Here is a 23,901-nt window from a genome sequence, read left to right on the forward strand (position 1 = left end):
CCATATCTTGGCCATTGTAAATAGTACTGCTGTGAACACTGGGGTGCATGTATCTCTTCAAATTAGTGTTTTCATTTTTTCCCAGATACATACCCAGGAGTGGAATTGCTGGATCCTATGGTAGTTCTATTCTTAATTTTTTGAGGAACCTCCATACTGTTTTCCATAGTGGCTGCACTAACTTACATTCACAGTGTTTACCTCTCCTTTGTATATACTTTCTGGCCTTTGTTTTGTTTTAAGACAAGATGTCCTTTTACCTCTGTCTGGCGTTCGTCTTCATATAAAAGGGACCGTGGAGTTCTCCCATCTTTGCTGCCTTTGGTAACTCAGTGGGCTTGCGAAGTGGGAGCCTGCCTGCTCATCAGTTTCTGAGGGTGCTGCCTTTGCCCTGAGGGGATGTGGGAAACATGCGTTTGTGTATCATTGCATCTCATCCAGAGTCACACTTAAAAGACAGCAGTGAACTTTGCGGGGCAGAGGAGTGAGCTTCAGAATATTCAAGCTGAAAGAGGCCTTGAAGAAATCTAGATAATTCCTTATTTAATAGAATCTATATAATTGCTTGTTTTAATTTCCAGACCACTTTTGCTGTTTTGAGGGATGTTCATAACTCAGATCTTTACCCTGGCTCAGGAAGTGGGTTTTATTTGTACTGAAAAGACATGTTTTAGGCTTTTAATATTGTGGTTTGGGTCGTCAGAGTGATACCTTTTAAGTATTTTGCATAATGTGCCCAGTATTTGTGAATTCTAATGATTAGCAGAAAAAGACGAGCTCATTTCACTCATCTCCTGTAGTTTAAAAATAAATTGTAATAAAACTTGGTGTTCTATCCTTCCACAGGGGAAAAACAACTAATGAGCGTTCACTAGCATTTTAATGCCAGAAATCTTGAGACAGAGTGATTAAGTAAGAATAGCTTTTCATAACTTTAATAGGCACAGGGAGACTGTGTAGTGGCCTAATACAGCCTCAGTAGATGCAGTGGTCTGTTCGTCCAGCCAAGTTTCTGCTACTTCAGGAAGACTGTGTAAAAACCGCACATGAATAGAGAATTTCCAACAGAGGAGAAAGCACCTGCATTTAAAGCTGGCGTCTCGCTTCAGTGTGAAGCATATACTTAGCCTTTTTTTTTTTAAATTGATCCAAGCATAAAAATAAACAAATAACCTCAGGACCATTTAATCTTGAATGACCCGTTTCACTCCAAATCCAGTTGTGTTCCTTATCAGTTTATGTTTCTAATGAGAACATACTTTCAAATTTTCTTTCTACACAGAAATATTGGTCTCATAATTTTTAATGACTACAGAGAATTCTGTCTTCTGAATTGTGTCATAGTTTTTAATCATTTCCCCTTTGTTGAATATTTGAGAGGGTTACTAAGTTTTCACTGTTTCATGAATAGTGTTGCTATGAGCAATCATTGTATAATTTTTGTAAGAAAGGCCCACTTCCTTGAAGCGAATTCCTAAAAATGGAAATATAACAGGTCACATGAATATTTCTCCTTCCTCTATTGGTAACATTTTCTGTAAATATAACATTTTTTTTGTAGCTGCCACCAACTTTGGGATTTATCTTTTTTATTAGCTTTTGCCAGTGATGACAGATGTGTAATAAATCTAAATTCCCCACACTTCCAGGTCTTTTCCAGTCCTGGAAATCAGTATTAGTCTGGCCTTCTTATTTGTTCTCTAGCATCTCATAACTTCCTAGGGGGCATCCACTGCACAGTACCATAGTTCTTTTTTTGTGCACTTGACTTTCTCCAGTGCCGAAGCCCTCCACATCACAGGCCTTGCTTTAGACTCCTGTATCCCTGCAGCTCCTCACACAGTAATATCTCCCTAATTAGGTGCTCAACCAATAGGCTGTGCTTTAGTTTGAAAATCAAGTTTGTGTTACGGAAATCAGAGCCAATTAGCTTCTATTTTAGTAGCCAACATGTTAGGAACCACTGTTTGTGTTACTGATAAGATAGTTTTTTTTTTTTTTTTTTTTTTTTTTGAGAGGAAAAATCCGTTTCTCTTACTTTCTTAATTTAGCAACTGGGCACGTTTCCGAAATCCTCAGAATCTGGCCCCAAGCAGTAGCTTGTCGGAGTGCACGTATGTCCTGGAGCTCGTGAACCGTTCTGTTTCTTGCTCATCTGCACAGCACCAAGTGAATTTTTCGTATGTATGAAATTTCTCAGTGCCTTCGACTTTCCTGCTGTTTCAGTGGCTGGCCGTGCTGCTAGGGGTACGACCCACACAAAACCAGTTCCCTGGACCTGGGTGATTCTGGGCATCTGGAGCAGGGCGGGGGGCACTAAAGCTCTTGGTTTAATAGAAATTGATAGCCAATGTTTAATAGTCAACTGCGAATTATTTCCAGTTCTCTGGCAAAACCTACACTGTTCCCAGCAAGGAAGCCAACGGTGCAGGAACGGGAGCCTGGGGTTGGGGCTTGACATCTACATTTGTTATCCTGGGCCCTCAGGCACTTGCAGGAAGGAGGAGCAGAGGCCTGTGTGAAATTCCCACCAGGAGAGAGTTCTTGGGGGAAGCCAGAGATTCCCAGTCTGGGTTCAAGCCTTGGGGGTAATCTTGGGACAGAAAGTAGAAACTGAAAGTATCAGGTGAGGAAGCAGGGGAGGGCGTCCAGGACGGGGGTGGGGTGGGGGGTGGGGGTGGGGTGTGTTAACAAGCCTGGGTCGTTCAGAGCATTCTCTTGGTGCAGTTCTAGCCCCGTGGTAGGTGGTGGGTTTAAAGCTCTCTGTGAGACTCCGAGCAAATCTGTTAAACTCAGAGACCTTCTGACTTGTAAAGTGGTATTTGGACTGGATGACTTCCAAGTCTCAGTCTGGTGCAACATGCTCTTACTTTGGTTCATTTTATGACTTCGAGAGCATTTAATGTTTACGTTTTTAATTTGCCTTTTTATATTTTGAGATCTTTTCCTAGCTGGTGTCGGAGCAGAATTCTGATACCCGTGATACAAGCTAATGATGCTAAATTAACTTTTGCAGTCATTTGGTGTTTACATTAGTTTGGTTAAGGAACTCAAATTACATTTGGTTCGTATTGTGCAAAGCCATATAAAATTGTTCAAACCAGGAAACAGCTGTCTTTCATAAAAGTACAAAGATGTCAGTGGTTAGTTCATTACTGAATAATAGCATTTTTGGATTACTTTTCTAGGAGAGATGTGTTCTGGAGTAAAGAAGCAGTCCCCACTTTGGGGGGATGGGTATCAGAGGGTGGCAGCAAAAGGTAAGGGCCCCAGAGATGTTCCCAAGGTCACAGCCTGAGTCTGCCCCTTGCTAGCCTTGACTCTGGGTACATCACATAACCTCCCTGAACGTTAGCTTCCTGATTTGCAAAATGAGGATAAACCTTATAGTAACATTGTAAAGATGAAATGAGATGTATGTTTAAAGCTGTCTGTTCAGTGCTAGCACATGGGCATGCTCTGTCAATGTGAGTTCGCTGAAGGTGAGACGTTTAGATACACGGCATTTTCAGTCAAAGGATTTTTTGTATCCTCACGTGAATGGCATATACTTTGGGGTCCCCAGAATTTCAAATCAGTAATACAAGTGATGACTGTTGATGTTTTATTATTTCCAGTAGCATCTTTCCCCAGTTGGCAGATGTTTTGTGTCCTTGGTTTCATTTATTTACTTTCTAGGTATAAGTAGGGGAATTTAGGCAATAATGCACCATTGTCCGCCAAAAGCTATTTTTTGAATTTTCTGAGCAAGAGCTGGCCATGAAAACAGAGAAAGGGCAGAGGGTGCTACTGGGTAAGCGGACAGTGGGGAGGAAAGCAAGAAACGGAAGGCATCACTGCTCTTGGGGATTTGATGATCTGGTTGGAGATCGTATCCGGGGCAGGCAGAGTACGCAGGTTTCCTTTGGGGTGACTTACTAGCTCCCATTACTCATAAGAGAGCATTGTGTTGGTCCTTTACAAATCCGCACACACACCTACCCAGGAGATCCTCTTGCCAGCATGAACCAGCCTGTTTACCTTGATAACACACCTTTAGTCAGCTGCATTTCCAGATCATTAATACGGGGCTTTGTTGCAAGGCTGCTGTGAATTCCATCTGCCCCCATCCTCATTATGAACACCTCCTTGGCAGCCCTGCTTCTCCGGGCTCGAGGGATCCTGGCTCAGTTTGCTGCGACGTCTAGATAAAGATCTCTGGAGCCCATCTGGGGAAAGGAAGGTGAGGAAAAGAGTGGCAGATGCTGTCTCTGTCCGGAATGGCAGCCTTCCTGCCATCACCGTTAGAATGTTCTCCACAGTGATGCAGATGAGCCCGTGAGAGCAGAGCCAGTTCTGCTCTGGTTGCACATTTGTTCTCTGATTCCACTGTCTGCAGACCCTTCCCGTCGTCCTCACTACCTGCCCTGCTCCCTCTACCCCCTCTCTAAGGTGGCCTCATTTTTGAAGGCAAATCTCACTAATGCATGTTTCTCTCTCCTGCAGGGGAGTTGCTGAGTCAGCCCAGACCAGAAGGCGTGGCAGAGATCATTTGCCCCAAGAATGGCAGCGAGCGAGTGAATGTTGCCTTGGTTTACCCACCCACACCGACTGTGATCAGCCCATGTTCCAAGTGAGTTCTGAACCCGCAGCCCCTGTCCCTCACTCCTGAGAACAAAAATCCAGGTTAAAGTACCTTTCATCAAACCTGGAAATGCTCCCCCAGGGCAGATCTAGTTATCTGGGCAACAGCAAAACTATGGCTTATACAACAAACTAGGAACTTTCATTTTTTGTTATTTGTGATGTTTTTTTTTTTTTTACTTTTGCTGATAAAAGAACATTTTAAAACAGCTTTTTTGAGATTTTGTTCACATATTATACAGCTCACTTGTTTAAAGTGTATGATTCATTGTTTTTTAGTATATTTGCAGGTATATGCAACCAAAAAGAGCGATTTTTTTTTTTGATAGAGAGTCATAATTCTGTCATTGTAGTATGAAGTGGGCCCTCATTTTAGAAAACAGCGAGGGCTCATTAAATAAGAAAAGCTGGCAGAAAATCTGTAGCAGATCCTTTTTTCTTGTGGGTCTCTCTGATTCTCTATCAGTCCTCGACAATCAGAAGCTGTGTGGTTTTTTCCCACCTTCCCCAAAATGGACTTAAAGACACAGAATGTACCCGTGTGAACTAACTTTTGGATACAAGGTTAGCTTAGCATTAAACTCAGATGATAAACTTAGGTTAAACTCATCTGTTTGGTTTCTTCTGTAGTGTTAAGAACTGAACAGGCCACTTTAGACTGAGATGAAATACCTTTCTACTGCAAATCTTGAAAAGCAGTAAGTAGTCCCTGGTCTTCTGGGTGATATCAACAAAGTATTCATGAAGGAGACTTCAAGCATTTTTCTTCCTAGTTGACCACATAGAATATTTTTTCCATATCTAAGCTTTGTATAGGGATGTTGGAAAGTTCGTATTTGAGAATGGTGACCTGTTACGGCCTCTTGAGATGCTGTCAGGCTGCATTCCTGAGAGTTTGTGTGATAGGAACTTATGTCTCCGACCCTCCAAGTATCAGCTTTCCTGCCCTTGATATGCTGTCTGCAGAGCAAGGGTCTGCTGGGGATTTTCATTCATTAGCAGCTGTCCCTTTTCTCCAAACTGGGTGACTCATTAGACAGAACATCCCTAATCCGTCTTTGCTGCAAAATGTCACTGAACACCCAAGGGAAATTCTTTTCTTGTGCTCTTCTATTCAGAATGCTTTTTAAGGTTAACTTATCACTAATATATGACCCTATGACATTGTGAAACCTTGAAATGCTTCTTAGGATTACCCAGTAACTAAATATGAACCAGAACATTCCCCTGTCCTGAGCATACCAAACATCAGAAATGTTACCATTCTCTGAATTGGTATACACTGGTGCCTTTCTTACACATAGGGTAAGGATAAAGGGATATTACAAAAAACAGGGTCTGGAACGGAGGGAAACAATTGTGCAATAGGCTTTGCATGGGTGTAGATTTTCCTGAGCCAGGAGAGACGGTAACCTATTGTTTTGCCATAGCCACATGGCATTTAATAGACGAGATAGAGGTTGGAGTTAAAATATCCACTTGCACGAGAAACCACAGTGGCACCGAGCCAGAGTTAGTGTCTTCTCACCGGCTTCTGTTGTACTGCCACAGAACGACATTTATACCAAGCTGCAGAAATGCTATCAGCTCCTCTCTCTTCCAGTTTATCATACCTGAAATGAACAAGCAGCTTTAAAGCCCTGGGTAATCAGAGCCACATGACCTGAGACTTCTAGATGCTGGAGGGGATACCTTTAGGGACTGAACTGCTTTTGACCTAGCTCTGTGAACAGTTTTATTTTGAAATGGATTTTTAAGAAAAGGTCTCATACAATGGATGGCAGATTTAGAGGGTAACTCTCAATTCTAAATGAAGGAATATCCTTGAGAACAAAATGGAAACAAACAGTCAGGCCCTACACAGCCCAGTGGGAACTCTAATTTACAAGTGGATGGCAATGTATTGGAAGTGGGATTTGGGGATCGATGAGGAAACTGTCCCAGGAGGTGGTCGTTAGGTCCAGACAGCTTGGGTCTGAGCCTGAGAGCTTCTGAGAGTTAGACTTAGGGTCTCAGCGGACAGTAGAAATTGGCAGACTGGAGTTATTGCCCTGGTTTTGCAACTCCAGCCCCAGTTAACTTAGGCAAGTCACTAGGGAGTGACCTTTTACTGCTCTCTCCTCCTCTAAAATGTAGGTCGATGGTCAAGATCAGACTTTCTTCATCAGGCACGTGTGTATCAGAATTTCCAGGGCCAGGCACTAGTCTTTAAGAAAACGAGTCACTCAGATGATTGTCATGTGTGTGTCAGACATTCTGCTCGTTGAGATCCCCTCCAGGGCTCCCAGGCCAGTGAGTCTCATCTTCAGGAGAATTCTTAGTAATTTTGCCAGGACGATAGGCGGCAACCAGAGCCATCCCAGGAAAACCAGAATAATCACCCTACTCTTAGGTCATTGATCCAGATCTTACAGTGGTTTTAAAAAGGCATCCCAAGCTCTTCGTTGACCAGTTTACCCCTCTCCTTTATAGGTCAAATGAGACTTGTCATTAACGGCCTGCCTTTGACCATGTGTAAAATAATGGTGCTACTATGAGCTTTATAAGGAAAAACCATTGATGACTGTTATTTGATTGGATCTTCCTTATGAATTCCAAGCTTCTCTATTTCTCATTTTTTTAAATTGCGAGGTGTGTTATTCACCTACAGACAGAGAATAAAGAGCAAGTAGTGATTTTTTTTTAAGAAAGTGACTTATTCTCCTAATTCACCTTGGATGATGGCGAAGTCTCTGCCAACGTTCCACGGGGAAGAGGTTACATGAAGTGAATGAAATGCCTGGCCTTCGGCACCTCGCTCTCCAAGGAGAAGCGTATCAACTGAGTGACTTCTTGGTCCCTTGGCTGATATCAGATAGAAATACGAGTCATTTCCATACTTTGGCGATCCTGGGCTGATTTTCAAGGATATTTGCCTTGGAGATGAGATGAAAATTCATCTAGTAGCAGATTTGCTGGGTTGCTTTGAAAAATTCTGACCTCCTTAAGGATATGGATTCTGTCTGATAAACAGTTTTTTAAAGCTTTGGTATGCTTTCATACCATCAGCCTTACCCGTTCGGTGATGGTTCATATATTTACAGAGTTGTGCAGCTGTCACCACAATCTCATTTTAGAACATTTTCATCATTCCAAAGAGAAATTTCATGCCCATGCCCACCTGCAGTCACTGTGTCTAATACAATACCTAGTTCCATGCAGAAAATAAATAATTTTTAGTGCCAGTTTCAGGAATGGTTTTGCTCCCTGGTGTGTTGGTATTAAACAGATTTGTGAGTTTTAAGGAAATTTGTACAAACACTTGTTATCCTTGGCCCAGTGCAGTCTGAAGGCAGTGGAGTGACGTGTACCCCTGCTGCCAGCCCCCTGTTTACTGAACAGTAGAAGGGAAATGGAGTTTCTTGGAGGGAAATCAGCCTCCTTCAGAACTCTGCCTATACCTAAAGTATAGGTAGCAGTTTTTAAAAACAAAGACTTAGTTGTTAAGAGCAGTTTTAGGTTCACAGTAAAATCGAGCAGAAGGTACAGAAAGACCCCATCTACCCGCTGCCCTGGCCACACACAGCCTCCCCAACCAGACTGGAACATTTGTCACAGGTGATGAACCTACACTGACACCTTGTTATCACCCGAAGCCCACGCTTTACATTAGGGTTCACACTTGATGTTGTACGTTTCATGGGTTTGGACAAATACAGAATGACATGTATCTACCATTGCAGTATCTTATACAATATTTTCATTGCCCTAAAAAATCCTCTGCATTCCCCCTCTTTATCCCTCCCTCCCCTCTTAACCCTTGGCACCCACTGATCTTCCTTTTTTTAGCTTTATTGGGATGTAACTGACAGATAAGTAAGATATTTAAAGTGTACACTGTGGTAATTTGATATCCCTATGCACTGTGAAAGGAGTCCCACCATGTAGTTAATTAACACATCCATCTGTCACGTATTTATCCTTCAGAACTTCTGAGCGGCAGCCTAACTGACCTTTAATATAGACAGGGATACTGAGTCTTGGACTTTAGGGATCATAAAGGGCAAAAATATACTTTCAGTGGGAAAAGCAAGGCAAGTACAATAGAAGGATTTTTTTTTTTCATTAAAAAATTATTTGTGAATTCCTGTCTCATCCTGTTGCTTTACAGGTTGAGACACTTTAAAATTCCAGCTCAGAAGGGAAGTGTGAACTTCTTTGGGCAAATTGCAGCTTGCTATTTGCCTTTCATTTTTAGATAACTTATGGACTATTTCTTTCTCATTTCCAAAGAGATTTTCCTCCTTTACCAATTAAAATATATATTCTGAAAAACTGCCACTTGACTCAATTTGTCTACTGATTTTCATTTAAAAGACATGATTCAGAAGGTTAGCTATGAAAATGTTTTACCTTAAGAAATACTGGAGATACATACAGTGGGTGGGGACAAAATGGCGGAGTAGAAGGACGTGAGCTCACCGCCTCTCATGAAAACAACAAAATCACAACTAACTACTGAACAACTATCAATAAAAAAATGATGGAACCTACCAAAAAAGATCCTACATCCAAAGACAGAAGAAACCACAACAGCACAGTAGGAGCCGTGCAATCACGATAAAATCAAATCCCATACCGGCCAGGTGGGCAAACCACCAGCTGGAAAATAACTGTATCATAGAGGTTCTCCCACAGGAGTGAGAGTTCTGAACCCCACATCAGGCTCCCCAGCCTGGGGGGGTCTGGTTTCAGGAGGAGGAGCCCCCAGAGCATCTGGCTTTGAAGGCCAGTGGGATTTGATCACAGGAATTCCACAGGACTGGGGGAAACAGACACTCCAGTCCTGGAGAGTGCACACAAGGCCTCATGTGCACTAGGACCCAGGGGAAAAAGCAGTGACCTCACAAGAGCCTGGGCCAAACCTATCTGCTGGTATTGGAGGGTCTCCTACTGGTGGGGGGAGGGGGGACGACTTTGGCTCACTGTGGGGACAAAGACACTGGTGGCGGTAGTTCTGGGGAGTACTCATTGGTGCAAGTCCTCCTGGAGGCTGCCATTTTCTCACCAAGACCTGGCCCCAGCCACCAGCCTGTAGGCTCCAGTGCTGGGAGGCCCCAGGTCAGACAAGCATCAGGGTGGGAACACAGCCCCACCCATCAGCAGACAGGCTGCCTCAAGTCTTCCTGAGCCCACAGCTGCCCACTAAACACACCCCTTGACAGGGCCCTGCCCACCAGAGGGACAAGACCCAGCTCCACCCACAAGTGGGCAGAAACTAGTCCCTCCCACCAGGAAGCCTGCACAAACCCCTTAGATCAGTCTCATCCACCAGGGGGCAGACAGCAGAAGCCAAGAAGAACTACAACTCTGCAGCCTATGGAGTGGAAACCACAATGACAGAAAGTTAGACAAAATGAGCCAGCAAAGGAATATGTCCCAGACGAAGGGACAAGATAAAACCTCAAAAGAACAACTAAGTGAATTGGAGATAGGCAATCTAACTGAAAAAGAATTCAGAGTAATGATAGTAAAGATGATCCAAAATCTTGGAAAAAGAACGGAAACATACATCGAGAAGATACAAGAAATGTTTAACAAAGAGCTAGAAGATCTAAATAACAAACAAACATAGATGAACAATACAATAACTGAAATGAAAAATACACTAGAAAGAATCAATAGAACAAATGAGGGAGAAGAACGGATAAGTGAGCTGGAAGACAGAATGGTGGAAGTCACTGCTGTGGACAAGAATAAAGAAAAAAGAGTGAAAAGAAATAAGGACAATCTAAGAGAACTCTGGGACACCATTAAACAACACCAACACTCACATTATAGGGGTCCCAGAAGGAGAAGAGAGAGAGAAAGGACCTGAGAAAATATCTAAGGAGATAGTAGCTGAAAACTTCCCTAACATGGGAAAGGAAACAGTCACCCAAGTCCAGGAAGCACAGAGAGTACCAGGCAGCATAAACCCAAGGAGGAACACACAAAGGCACATAGTAACCAAACTGACAAAAATTAAAGACAAAAAGAAAAAATTAAAAGCAACAAGGGAAAAGCAACAAAACATATAAGGGAATTCCCATAGGTAATCAGCTGATTTCTCAGCAGAAACTGCAGGCCAGAAGGGAATGGCATGATATATTTAAAGTGATGAAAGGGAAGAACCTACAACCAGGAATACTCTATCCAGCAAGGCTCTCATTCAGATTTGATGTAGAAATCAGAAGCTTTACAGACAAGCAAAAGCTAAGAGATTTCAGCACCACCAGACCAGCTTTGCAACAAATGCTAAAGGAACTTCTCTAAGTGGAAAAGAAAAGGCCACAACTAGAAACAAGAAAATTACAAATGGAAAATCTCACTGGTAAAGGCAAACATTACAGTAAAGGTAGCAAGTCATCCACACACAAAATGATATGAAAGCCAGCAGTCGTGAAAAGAGAATACAGATGCAGGATATCAGAAATGCACTTGAAATTAAAAGACCAGCAACTTAAAACAATCCTGTTTTTATATAGATTGCTGTATTAAAACCTCATAGTAACCACAAACCAAAAATCTACAATAGATGCACACACAAAAAAGAATAAGAAATCCAAACACAACAGTAAAGTTAGTCATCAAATCACAAGAGAACAAAAGAGGAAAGAAAAAAGACCTACAAAAACAAACCCAAAACAAATAATAAAATGGCAATAAGAACCTACATATCAATAATTGCCTTAAACGTAAACAGACTAAACGCTCCAACCAAAAGACACGGACTGGCTGAATGGATACAAAAACAAGACCTGTATATATGCTGTCTACAAGTGACCCACTTCAGATCTAGGGACACATACAGACTGAAAGTGAGGGGAATGAAAAAGGCAAATGGAAATCAAAAGAAAGCTGGAGTAGCAATGCTCATATCAGACAAAATAGACTTTAAAATAAAAACTGTTCCAAGAGACAAAGAAGGACACCACATAATGATGAAGGGATCAATCCAAAAAGAAGATATAACAATTGTAAATATAAACGCACGCAGCATAGGAGCACCTCGATATATAAGGCAAATACTAACAGCCATAAAAGGAGAAATCAACAGTAACACGATAATAGTGGCAGATTTTAACACACCACTTTCATCAATGGACAGATCATCCAGACAGAAAATCAGTAAGGAAACACAGGCCTTAAATGACACATTAGACCAGGTAGACTTATTGATATTTATATCCATCCAAATGCAGCAGAATACACATTCTTTTCCAGTGCACATGGAACATTCTTGAGGATTGATCATATGCTGGGCCACAAATCAAGCCTCTGTAAATTGAAGAAAACTGAAATCATATCAAGCATCTTTTCCAAACACAATGAGGTTAGAAATCAACTACAAGGAAAAAACTAAAAAGCACAAATACGTGGAGGCTAAACAATATGATACTAAACAACCAATGGATCACTGAAGAAATCAAAGACAAAATCAAAAAAATACCTAGAGACAAATGACAACAAAAGCATGACAATCCAAAACCTATGGGGCACAGCAAAAGCAGTTCTAAGAGGGAAGTTTATTGCAATACAATCTTACTCAATCTCAGAATCTTACAATCTCAGAAAACAAGAAAAATCTCAAACAACCTAACCTTACACTAAGGCAGCCAAAGAAAGAACAAACAAAACCCAAAGTTAGCAGAAGGAAAGAGATCATAAAAATCAGGGCAGAAATAAATGAAATAGAGAGGAAGAACACAATTGAAAAAAAACCAGTGGAAAAAATAAATAAAAACCAGTGAAACTAAAAGCTGGTTCTTTGAAAAGATAAAATTGATAAACCTAAACAAAATTGATAAGAAAAAAAGGCAGAGGAACTCAAATCAATAAAATTAGAAATGAAAAAGGAGATGTTACAGCTGACACCACAGAAATACAAAGGATCATAAGAGACTACTACAAGCAACTACATGCCAATAAAATGGACAACCTGGAAGAAATGGACAAATTCTTAGAAAGATACAATCTCCCAAGACTGAACCAGGAAGAAAAAGAAAATATGAACAGACCAATCACAAGTACTGAAATTGAAACTGTGATTGAAAAACTCCCAACAAACAGTCCAGGACCGGATGGCCTCACAGGTGAATTCTATCAAACATTTAGAGAAGAGTTAACACTTATCCTTCCAAAACTCTTCCAAAAACTTGCAGAGGAAGGAACACTCCCAAACTCATTCTATGAGGCCACTATCACCCTGATACCAAAACCAGATAAAGATACCACAAAAAAGAGAAAATTACAAGCCAATATCACTGATGAATATAGACGCAAAAATCCTCAACAAAACACTAGCAAACCGAATCCAACAATGCATTAAAAGGATCATATACCATGATCGATACACCATGATACTACATAGAAAATCCTAAAGATGCTACTAGAAAACTACTAGAGCTCATCAATGAATTTGGTAAAGTTGCATGAAATACACAGAAATCTCTTGCATTCCTATACACTAACAACAAAAGATCAGAAAGAGAAATTAAGGGAAAAATCCCATTTATCATCCCATCAAAAAGAATACCTAGGAATAAACCTACCTAAGGAGGCAAAAGACCTGTACTCAGAAAACTATAAGACACTGATGAAAGAAATCAAAGAAGACACAAACAGATGGAGAGATATACCATGTTATTGGATTGGAAGAATCAATATTATCAAAATGACTATACTACCCAAAGCAATCTACAGATTCAATGCAATCCCTATCAAATTACAAATGGCATTTTTCGCGGAATTAGAACAAAAAATTTTACAAACTGTATGGAAACACAAAAGGCCCCAAATAGCCAAAGCAATCCTGAGAAAGAAAAACAGAGCTGGAGGAATCAGTTCCCTGACTTCAGATTATACTACAAAGCTACAGTAATCAAAACAGTATGGTACTGCTGCTGAAACAGATATACAGATCAATGGAACAGGTTAGAAAGCCCAGAAATAAAACCACACACCTATGGTCAATTAATCTATGACAAAAGAGACAAGACTACACAATGCAGAAAAGACAGTCTCTTCAATAAGTGGTGCTGGGAAAACTGGACAGCTACATGTAGAAGAATGAAATTAAAACATTCTCGAACACCATACACAAAAATAAACCCAAAATGGATTAAAGACCTAAATGTAAGGCTGGATACTATAAAACTCTTAGAGGAAAACATAGGCAGAACACTCTTTGACATAAATCGTAGCAATATCTTTTTGGATCCACCTCCTAGAGTAATAAAAATAAACAAATGGAACCTAATTAAACTTAAATGCTTTATCACAGCAAAGGAAACCATAAATAAAACGAAAAGAAACCCCACAGAATGGGAGAAAATATTTGCAAACGATATGACCAACAAGTGATTAATCTCCAAAATTTACAAATAACTCATGTGGCTCAATATCAAAAGAAACAACAACCCAATCAAAAAATGGGCAGAAAACCTAAAGCGACATTTCTTCAAAGAAGACATACAGATGACCAAGAGGCACATGAAAAGATGCTCAACATCACTAATTATTAGAGAAATGCACATCAAAACTATAACGAGATATCACCTCACACCAGTCAGAATATGGCCATCATTAAAAAGTCTACGAACAATAAATGCTGGAGAAGGTGTGGAGAAAAGGGAACCCTCCTGCACTGTTGGTAGGAATGTAAATTGGTACAGCCACTATGGACAACAGTATGAAGGTTCCTTAAAAAACTAAAAAGAGCTACCATATGACCCAGCAATCCCACTCCTGGGCATATATCTGGAGAAAACCATGGTTCAAAAGGATACGTGCACCACAATGTTGCAGTGCTGTATACTATAGCCAAGCCATGGACGCAAACTAAATGTCCATCAACAGATGAATGAATAAAGAAGATGTGCTACATATATACAATGGAATATTACTCAGCCATTAAAAAGAATGAAATAATGCCCTTTGCAGCAACATGGAGGGACCTGGAGTTTATCATATTAAGTGAAGTCAGACAAAGACAAATACATGATATCGCTTATATGTGGAATCTTTAAAAAATGATACAAATGAACTTATTTACAAAACAGAAACAGACTCACAGACATAGAAACCAAACTTATGGTTACCAAAGGGGAAAGGTGGGTGGGAGGGATAAATTGGGAGATTGGGGTCGACATATACACACTACTATATTTAAAATAGATAACCAACAAGGACCTACTGTATAAGCACAGGGAACTCTATTCAATACTCTCTACTGGTCTGTATGGGGAAAGAATCTAAAACAGAGTGGGTATATGCATATGTATAACAGTTTCACTTTGCTGTACACCTGAAACTAACCCAACACTGTAAATCACTTATAGTCCAATATAAACATTTTTTTAAAAGACATACTGGAATGCAACTCACACTCCCATGTGGCTTCTTAATGGACTGGCCCTTGAACATGCAGGAAACAGAAAAGTATCATTTTTATCTTCTGGCAGTTGCCATTTCTTCTGTGGTGCTACCCTATCTGTCTGTGGAGTGGTGGAACTGAAGAGGGAAGCAAATTCTGATTTTGGCAGGTCATGTGTTACAGAATTAGAAAAAATGGGCTGGTTTGGAAATTGCTGGGCAAAGCTTTCTCCTTTCCAGAAAGTATTACCGATAATAAAGGACAAGGCTCACACTGCATTTCAAACTTGGATTATTGTGTATATACTATAGCATTCCAATTCAAGTAAGATTCCAGCTACTTACTGTTTGCAGGTATTCTCAAACCCATAGTGATTACTTTGCATAGGAATTTTGGCAGTTACATTGTTATGACATAAGGATATTTAAGACCAACTAAGCCTTTTGTAAAAAGTAGGATGAAGATTCTGTTGCCTTTACCTCACCAAATAAATAGGCAAAGTATGTTTAACTGCACTCAGATTCGTAAGGACTCGATTAAAAAACCTATTTTTAAGGAATGGATGAATTTGGCTTAATCACCATGGAGAATTTTTCACTGATCTCAGAAGTGTAAAACTTGAAGGGTGGGGATGGGATGGAATTTCAGAAGGAAAGGAGGCTTAAATGTGGAGGTTGCCTGTGGGGTGTATCACAATGATTTGCATTGATTTGTTTTGTTCTTTGTAAGGAGTAAGACGGCTCCTTGCCTTGTTGCTTTCACGACTGGGAGGAACAGTGTTTCTTTGATTATTTAGTCTCCCATCAGCCACGTTGATACTGGAATTTGTTCCCTCTCTGCTTAGGTATCTCCATACTTTCTTGGACAATTAAGTGGAAAAGATAGTGCTTCTTTCCCTTATGCCATCATTTTTACTGTGCCCAATCTGTGACTTTAGGAGCACCAATTTTTAAGGGTAAGTCTCTGGGAAGCAGAGAGGGTTTCTTAAATAGGTAAGGGCCTCCTAAGGACTTGGGAGAGTTTAGGGAAAAAAAGGGGGAGGATGGGCTTGGGACGAAGAGATTCCATACAGCAGGACATTTTAAGATTACAAATCTTTTACTTATCCAGAATCAAGACATATTGGAGAATTAAAAATAAGAAAACTGCTCAATTCTTTTGCCTAATTTACTATAATGCATATATCAGTCACCTTAGATCCTTTTTGGAAGAAAGAAGTCATTTTAAAAAACTCATTCTAATGTAACGCGAGAGTATACCATCAGGACAAGCTCAGGCTGATGAACACAGAAAACCATGTTTTTAAAATCCCGAGTTTCCCACTTTGCAGCTAATTGACTATTTATTTTGGCTGTGTTGGGTCTTTGTTGCTGCGTGAGGGCTTTTCTCTGGTTGTGGCGAGCGGTGCACTGGCTTCTCATTGCGGTGGCTTCTCTTGCTCCAGAGCACAGGCTCTAGGTGCACGGGCTTCAGTAGTTGTAGCAGAAGGGCTCAGTAGTTGTGGCTCGTGGGCTCTAGAACACAGGCTCAGTAGTTGTGGTGCAAGGGCTTAGTTGCTCCGCAGCACGTGGGATCTTCCCGGACCAGGGCTCGAACCCGTGTCCCCTGCATTGGCAGGCGGATTCTTAACCACTGCCCCACCAGGGAAGTCCCAGCAAACAGCTTTTTTAAAGCAGTGTTGGTATTTATTTTCTCAAGGCAGTTTGACAGGCTCTGCAGTTATGCCCTCTGAGTTTGAATCCGGCTATGTGTTAGCGCTGTGACAGGTGCAGATCACAGCAGCACTATCTCCTGAGCTCGTTCTGTGCATTTAGAGACAGTTTCAGGGGAAGCATTTAGCATTATTCCTTACACAGATTAAGTAGCGCTCAATAAATCCAGTTGCTGTTATTTCTATCAGCAATATTAGTATGTACACCATGCATAACATAGAAAGGTAATAATAGAAAACAAAATTTCAAAATCCAAATATAGATGCTAGAGTAAAATCCACTCACTGACTTACCTAGGACTGTTTTGCTTATTAATTGAGGTACCGGCGCGAGGCAGGTAAATGTGTGTGCTGAGTAGGCAGGAGAGCATGCTGGCTCACCTTCCCCTCCACCACCACGAAGGGGTCAAGGTGAAGTACATGCAGATAGGTCTGTTTATGAGGCCACCTGCAGCTACTTAGTAAACGTCAGTGTCCTAAACCCATCTTCCTGGGATAAAGAGATGAGTGGGAGCATTCCTTTCATACTGTAGATGCCAGTGCCCATGTGCCTGGACAAACTCCTTATACCGTGGGAATGGAAGATTGGAGATACATGAGGCCAACAGATCAGGAAACGACTGCCGGAGAAAAGACAGTTTATTACAGTTCCTTCGGGGAAGGGCACGCCGTGCCCTGGGGCGGGGGCGGGGGCGGGGCTGCGTGGGGAAGCACCTGTGGGCCAGGAGGCGGCGGGGAGGGGCCTGTGCTGTGGTCTCTGCGGGAAGGTACGGGCAAGGCAGGGGAACACATGTAGGATGGGCCAGTTTGGGTAGTTTCTGCGGGCTCTGGGGCACAAAGACAGTCTCGAGTTGTCTGGAGCCTGGCCCTGGTGTGATCAGGGCAGGTGGAGAGTGGCCTGGAGTGTGAGAGCCTGGTCAACGGGGTGGTCAGGGCTGCGGACTCCGGACTCGCTGGTTTGCATGAGAAGCACGCTCGCGTCTGAGTTGTTCACTACGTGTGGGCACTAACTGGCTGACCCTGGGAGGGGCAGTCTCTCCACAGTGGGCAAGGCTGCAGAGGTCAAAGCATCAGAGGACAGAAAAGACCCGCTTAACGTCAATACAACAGGGTGTGGCTTCACCGTCAGCCAGAGCTTCTAAATAAGCTGAATGCGTTTGCCGCGTCCCAGGAAGAGCAGGCTCCGAAACCTGAGGGGATTCTGGGGCGAGCCCCCCAGCTGACTCCTCCCTTCAGCTGCGGGCCTGTTTCCATCGTCCCGCCCGGCTGCTCCCTTGGACGTGCCGTGGCTCCACAGCGCACATCTCGTCTCCCTGACCCGGAGCTCTTCACTGCCCGTGCCTCCTCCTGTCTCTGCGCGTCTGTCCACTCAACCCTTCCCGCTCCCTCTTCCCACGCGCAGTCAGCCTTCCACTGCGACCTGCTACCCCACCTCATCATGTGTCTTGAATGAGCGAATCTGGCCATGGAACTTTCTCTTTGGCCCGTGCTTTCCTGTAGGTCCTCCTGTCTCTGCCAAGATCCCTGTGATTGAGTCTCACCTGGCCTCCTCCTCGCTAGTCTTTGTCCTTGAAACCAACTGATTTTTCAACATCAGACCCCATCAATTTTCTATTGAAAAGCCTTGAATGGCTTCCTGGTGATTATGGTGCAAGTTCAAATTCCCGGGCATGACACACAAGGCTTCCCATGCAGACCCCAGCCACCCTTCTGACTTGTGACACTCCCTTAATGTGGAGAGTCAGCCACACCTGACCTCTGGCCGGCTCTCGGTCCACAGCTAGCTGCCACCCCTTCTCTCCTACCTGATGAAGGCCCATCGTCCCTAAGACTCAGGACATGTGTCACCTCCTCTGAGAAGCCACCCCCAGTCCTTCTAACTGTACTCAGACCCTCTTTCCTTCACATTTCCTTAATACTTCTCATCCACCCCCTTACAGATACGATCTCAGAGTAGCTTGGCTGTTTTTGCCTGTGACTTTTTCATCACATCTTATTCCTTATTCATTCAGCAGATCTTTGTTGAGTATTTGCCCTCTACGAGGCATTATGCCAACTGTTGAAGGTAGAGAAATAATAGAGATCCGCAAGAATCTAATAGCCTCCATGGGGAGAATGGGAACCAAAGACACAACCAGAGAAACTTGCGAATGTCTAATTCCAATTAAAATGTGATACCTGCAGCGACAGGTGTATCGACAAAGTCCTGTGGACACAGAGAAGAAAGAACTCTGCCGGACAATCAGGAAAAGCTCCAAGAAGTAGCATTTGAGGTGGATCTTGACAGATGAGGGCAAGTTTATTGAGATGGAAGAGCAGGGAGAGGTGGGGAGGGTTGGTGATTCGATGGCTCTTCTCTTTCCCTAAGTGCCCACACAAGAAAAATGATATCCATGTGGAAAAACGCTCAAACCAGTTTTCCTTTTTCTCCCTTGAACACTGGAATATTCCCTCTAGGTGCCCTTGATTACGTATCCTTGTGTTTCTCAGTCTTACTAGCGGCTCAGGGGAGCAGACAGGCAGACACAGCTGCCCGCATTTCTCAAGGTTAGATTCAGTGAGAAAAGCGTAACGCAGCACCTCCCCCCCCCGCCATGAAGCTGGAACTCACTTCACCAGAGTTAACTGCTTAGTTGGGTTGAGAGTTCACACTGCCATCCTCTTTACACTTAGATTTATGATTACTTGAGTCTGAGGCAGTTTTCAAAACCTTCTCTACTGGGAAGTTTACTCTATTAATAGGCCTTCCAAAAGTCCATATGCCTCAGTGCCATAGAAATGTGAAACTACCCCTAGGGCCCCAAATATTCCAGCCTTGCTTTTAGCTGTCAAGCATACTTCAGAGTCAAATAACCCTCTTTAAAGGCCTGGCCCTGCTGCTCACTGGTGTGTGCTCTTGGGGAAGTTATTTAACCTCTTGGAACCTTAGCTTCTTTCTTGGTGAATGCAGAGCTTACCTGATAGAGTGTTATGAGTTAGGAGTAATCAAATAATGCAACATGGTGAATGATGTGATTCCTAGTGTATAGTAAGTACTTAGTAAGTGGAAGGTGCCTGTTTTTGGTGATGTTATTAATATTATGCTCAGCCAATTCTTATGTGGGCTAGAGAGATGTCTTAGGTAGATACTGAATTAGCAGTTTCCAAAAAATCAGGCAGCATTAAGACAGATGTGGGGTGGAGGGTGGGAGAAGCAGGTAATAACCCCTTTATGTCTTAGTATGTTTTATTAAATGTTGTCAAAACACTTTAAAAAATATCACGTCATGTGTCATTACAGGGAAGCTAAAATAAGGGATGGGAGCATTTGACATGTTTTCGTCTAACCCTTTTGTCTGAATTGAATGCCACTTGGTTTAATTAGTTGATGATACAGCAGTTTCTTCATTTTATTTTCATCCAACTCCGGCTTTTAGTTTGGCAGTCTATAAGTAAAATCATGCTTTTTAGTCCAGATAGACACTCATTCTCACTTCTTAGTACTGATCTATATTCCTACTGGTAGAGGGTTATTTAGTGTGTCTATGTGTGTTTCCTGAAAGGAAGCAGTGCTGTGTTTAGAGTTCAGGATTCTTAATCAGAAATCTAGTTAAGCTGTGAAATTACAATGGAATAGGTAGTTATAGCTAATTCGTCTAGTTTTCTCTTTATGTCTGATCTTAATGCCATAAACAGAAATGTTTGACTAGGTTTCTAGTAAAAAGCCTCTTTCCTTTGTAGGAACATTGGTTGCCTGCATTTACAATTTTATATGGAGCTCTAGAAGTAGACATGAAAATCAGTGGTGCAAAAAAAAAAAAAAAACAGTATGACTTGCTGTTATCATTGAGAATATCGTTTCCTATTTCCTTTGTTCATTTCTGTGCTTTCTTCTCATCTACCCACATAGGAAGAACGTTGGTGAAAAGCACAGAAACCAGTGACTTTTATGGCTGTGGAATTTCCATGGAGAAAAGAGCATCAGAACGCACCTGGACCATCTTTTGTACCCGGCAAACCCTCCACACTCCCTGGCGTGTTCTGTGAATTTGAGTGCATGTGTGTTCAGGGTGCTTTCAGGGAGGAAGCACACCTAGCCTGTAGACAAGGTGGGGAGAGGCGGGGCGGGGCGGGGGGGTGGTAAGATGAGAGAGAATGTGGAGCAAATGTTTTACAACCTGAACCTCAGAACTGTGATCCTCCAAGGAGAGCGCTACTTGAAGAAAAAAAAAAAAAAAAGTCGAATGGCTTCTCAGGGATTTTATTTTCCGTGCACATATAAGCCATAATTCCAGTACAGGTGGCAGTATTTAGAGCACTCAGATTTCAGTTCTGTTAAATGTGAGAGATCGACTGACCATTCATTGCTGTTCCGTAACTAGTGTAAAATATGTATATGTTTATCTTTATTTTTATAATATGCAAATACATTTAAATTTATACAGTTTGAAGCTTCTAGAGTTAGTTAACACTGGGTGCAATATTCTGATGAGAACTGTGCCAAGATGGGGCTGATTTCTTATTTTAGTATAGGACCTTTTGTTTATTCTTTAATTCTTTGCAGATTAAAAAAAAGATACCTATCTCTCTGCGCATGGATTAAGGGTTGGTTCATAGAGTCTGACGATAATCAGCAAGAACTTTAAACATGCATTTCAGGTCAGGCAGTGTCCATCCTTTTAAATAAAGGTCCCTGCCTGTAAACTGTTGGGCAGGGTAGGAGGATTTTTCCTTTTCTTTGCCCCCACATATCACTAGTGTTGGGCAGAGTCTTCCTTGCTCCAGGCTTTGTGATGACTGTGAGTTGTTACTGGGTGATAGTCTGACGGAGGCCTGGGGATTAAGATTCTTCAGGGGACAGGGATTAAGGGATCCACAAATCCAAGGAAAAGCAGAGTTTTGCAATAGCTTCAGATAATCAGGAGTCAGTTCTGAAGCATGTAAAGAGCTCTGCTAATAAGTCCTTTCTTTTCTGCCCCCAGAAAAGAGTCTGTGAAATTTAGCAGAGCACTCTGAAAGCCCTCCACATCTGGTGTAAGACCGAAAGATAGCGAGTTGCCTAACTGGAGAGCATAAGCCCACATTGGTTATTTTATAAATACAGAGCCTCTGATTGGATGGTCTACTGCCAAGAACTAGTAAAACCCTGGTTTTAAAAATCTCTGCGAGGTAAAACTTAAAAAGCCAACCGACCAAACTGCTCTCTCTTCTCCTCCTCACCGGGGCCAAACAGCACCTGCTGCAATAGTAACACATTCTTTGAAGAGTGTGCCTGACTCTGTTTACATCTGCCTCCTCTGCGTGTTGACTGAAAATGTGTAAAACTCTTTCTCACCCCTGTAAGGCAAGAAAAGTGAGTCAGCTGGTATTATTCTTTTACTTCTTCTATAAAGTATTGACTCTTAGAATGCCACAGTATACGACGTCCCCACATATTTTTGAAAGAAGTAACAAGCAAGTGGCTGCATTGTGAAAAATCGCGAATCAATTTTTGTAGATTATTTTGTGCCCCAGGAGTTAACTTTATTAACTCCAGAACCTCAGTTAAACAAGTATGACTTCTTATAATCATAAAATCAAATGGGATCAGACTAGTTCTGCATTTTAATACTTGAATATGACACCTCAAATTGGCATTTTCTTTTGGAACAGTCACGAGATTCACCTTGTTAATCCTTTTGTCACAGTTCTCGTGTGTGTGTGTGTGTGTGTGTGTGTGTGTGTGTGTAAGTGTAAACTGAATGGTAACATTTAATTGCTTTATGGACCATTGAATTGTTGGGCATAAATGTTTTTTCAATCGGCACAAACAGTTCCTGAACTGTCAAATTAACCGACTTTGACCAGGAAAAGACTTGTAAATGACTTCAGGCTAATTCCCCAGGGGACCATATTTAAATGAAAATAAAAAAGCTCCTTTGGGTGACATACCCTGCAAAGTATGTGCTCTTGTCATGAACATAGATGCCCACATTCTTAATATCTGCTATTTTTGGACAAGTGATGTTTTGTGCTGTCATCTGAACCCTAGAGAAGCAGTATAAGAAGAAAGTTTGGTGTCACATATATTTTAGCAAAAAGGTCATCATGATAGAGGGTCATGTGACCAAAAGCAGCTCCAGAAAAGCTTGAGAACTTGCTTCACGGTTGGGGGAGGGTCGGAGATACAGAAAACATTCTGCTCTATAGGAATTTTCTTCATTTATGCAGGAAATTCCATTTTCTCTTTCAACACCTGGGAAGACTCAGCCGGGGAGGCTGACAGGCAATTCATAAGCACAAGGGGAATCTTTTCCAACCAAGACGTCCCTGCCTCGCAAACAAAAGCCCTCCAAGTTTGTTATGGTTTCTATTCCTGCATCTTGTGGTATCAAAACCACTTCCTGGAATTGTAAAAGCGCTGCCAGAATAAATGTTTTTCCCTCTTCCAAGAAAAAACGACAGTGCTTATGTTTCACACTTGTGCACTGGACTCTTTTGAATGAATAAAATGGAAAGGGTTTGGTGTCATTCCTGATGAGGTGTGTGTTCTCTTTCATGCCACAGTTTGTGAATTGTAATTGTGGTTTCCTATTTAATGGTCATAACCAGGCAGAAATTTAAAAAAAAAAAAAAGTTTAATAAAAACACAAAGAAATGGTTAAGCAGTTATATTTCCAGAGTTGAGTTATTTCTGTCTGTTTTTGTTTGTTTCGGTTTTATCAGTTAGGAACTCACTACATTCCATTTTTAGTTCTGAAGGCACTTTTGAGCCACAGGAGGTAGATGGCGGCAGCTCTGGTTGTGGACTGAGCTCCCAGGAAGGAAACGAATGAATCTGTTTCATACTCTGCCTCCACCTTCAGGCTGGAGATTCAGGTCTTGAATATGGACCGTCTCTTAAATCAGAACCTTTTTTCAGCGATCTATGTTCCTATCAAAGCTTAAAAAATTATGATTGGTTTGCAAGTTCCCTTCTCCTGGCCTTTCTTTGCCCCGGGGGAGGGGTGGGGTCTGTATTTGCTGGCTGAAGGGGCTGACCCTTGGGTACTGATTCCCGCCCCAACCCCCCCCCAGCTTTTTGTTTGTTTGTTGTTGTTTCTAAAGGACTGTTGAGATAAGGATAAGGAAAGGAAAAGCATGTGGCTGCTTCTTGCAGAAGTAACAGCCTCTGGGGAAGGACCTGGTGCAGATGAGCCCTGCCCTGAGGCGC

General features: G+C 42.0%; 1 protein-coding gene across 3 annotated transcripts in view; it reads left to right on the forward strand.

The window, feature by feature from the left end:
• Nucleotides 1-23,324, forward strand: part of MFHAS1 (malignant fibrous histiocytoma amplified sequence 1) — a 116,163-nt gene extending 92,839 nt beyond the window's left edge. The window contains exons 2-4 of one of the 3 annotated variants that reach the window (XM_029226201.1): nucleotides 4,486-4,612; nucleotides 15,864-15,974; nucleotides 20,620-20,725. In XM_029226201.1, coding sequence (XP_029082034.1) covers nucleotides 4,486-4,612; nucleotides 15,864-15,891 — 155 coding nt within the window. In that variant the 3' untranslated portion in view covers nucleotides 15,892-15,974; nucleotides 20,620-20,725. Of the gene's footprint in view, nucleotides 1-2,051; nucleotides 2,627-4,485; nucleotides 4,613-15,863; nucleotides 15,975-20,619 lie in introns of those variants that run through there. The other 2 variants (XM_029226200.1, XM_029226202.1) reach the window with 2 other exon arrangements.
• Nucleotides 23,325-23,901: the final 577 nt, after the last annotated feature.

Source organism: Monodon monoceros, unplaced genomic scaffold (assembly GCF_005190385.1).
Source record: "Monodon monoceros isolate NGI ecotype Baffin Bay Population unplaced genomic scaffold, NGI_Narwhal_1 Super_Scaffold_17, whole genome shotgun sequence".
NCBI classification, from domain to species: domain Eukaryota; kingdom Metazoa; phylum Chordata; class Mammalia; order Artiodactyla; family Monodontidae; genus Monodon; species Monodon monoceros.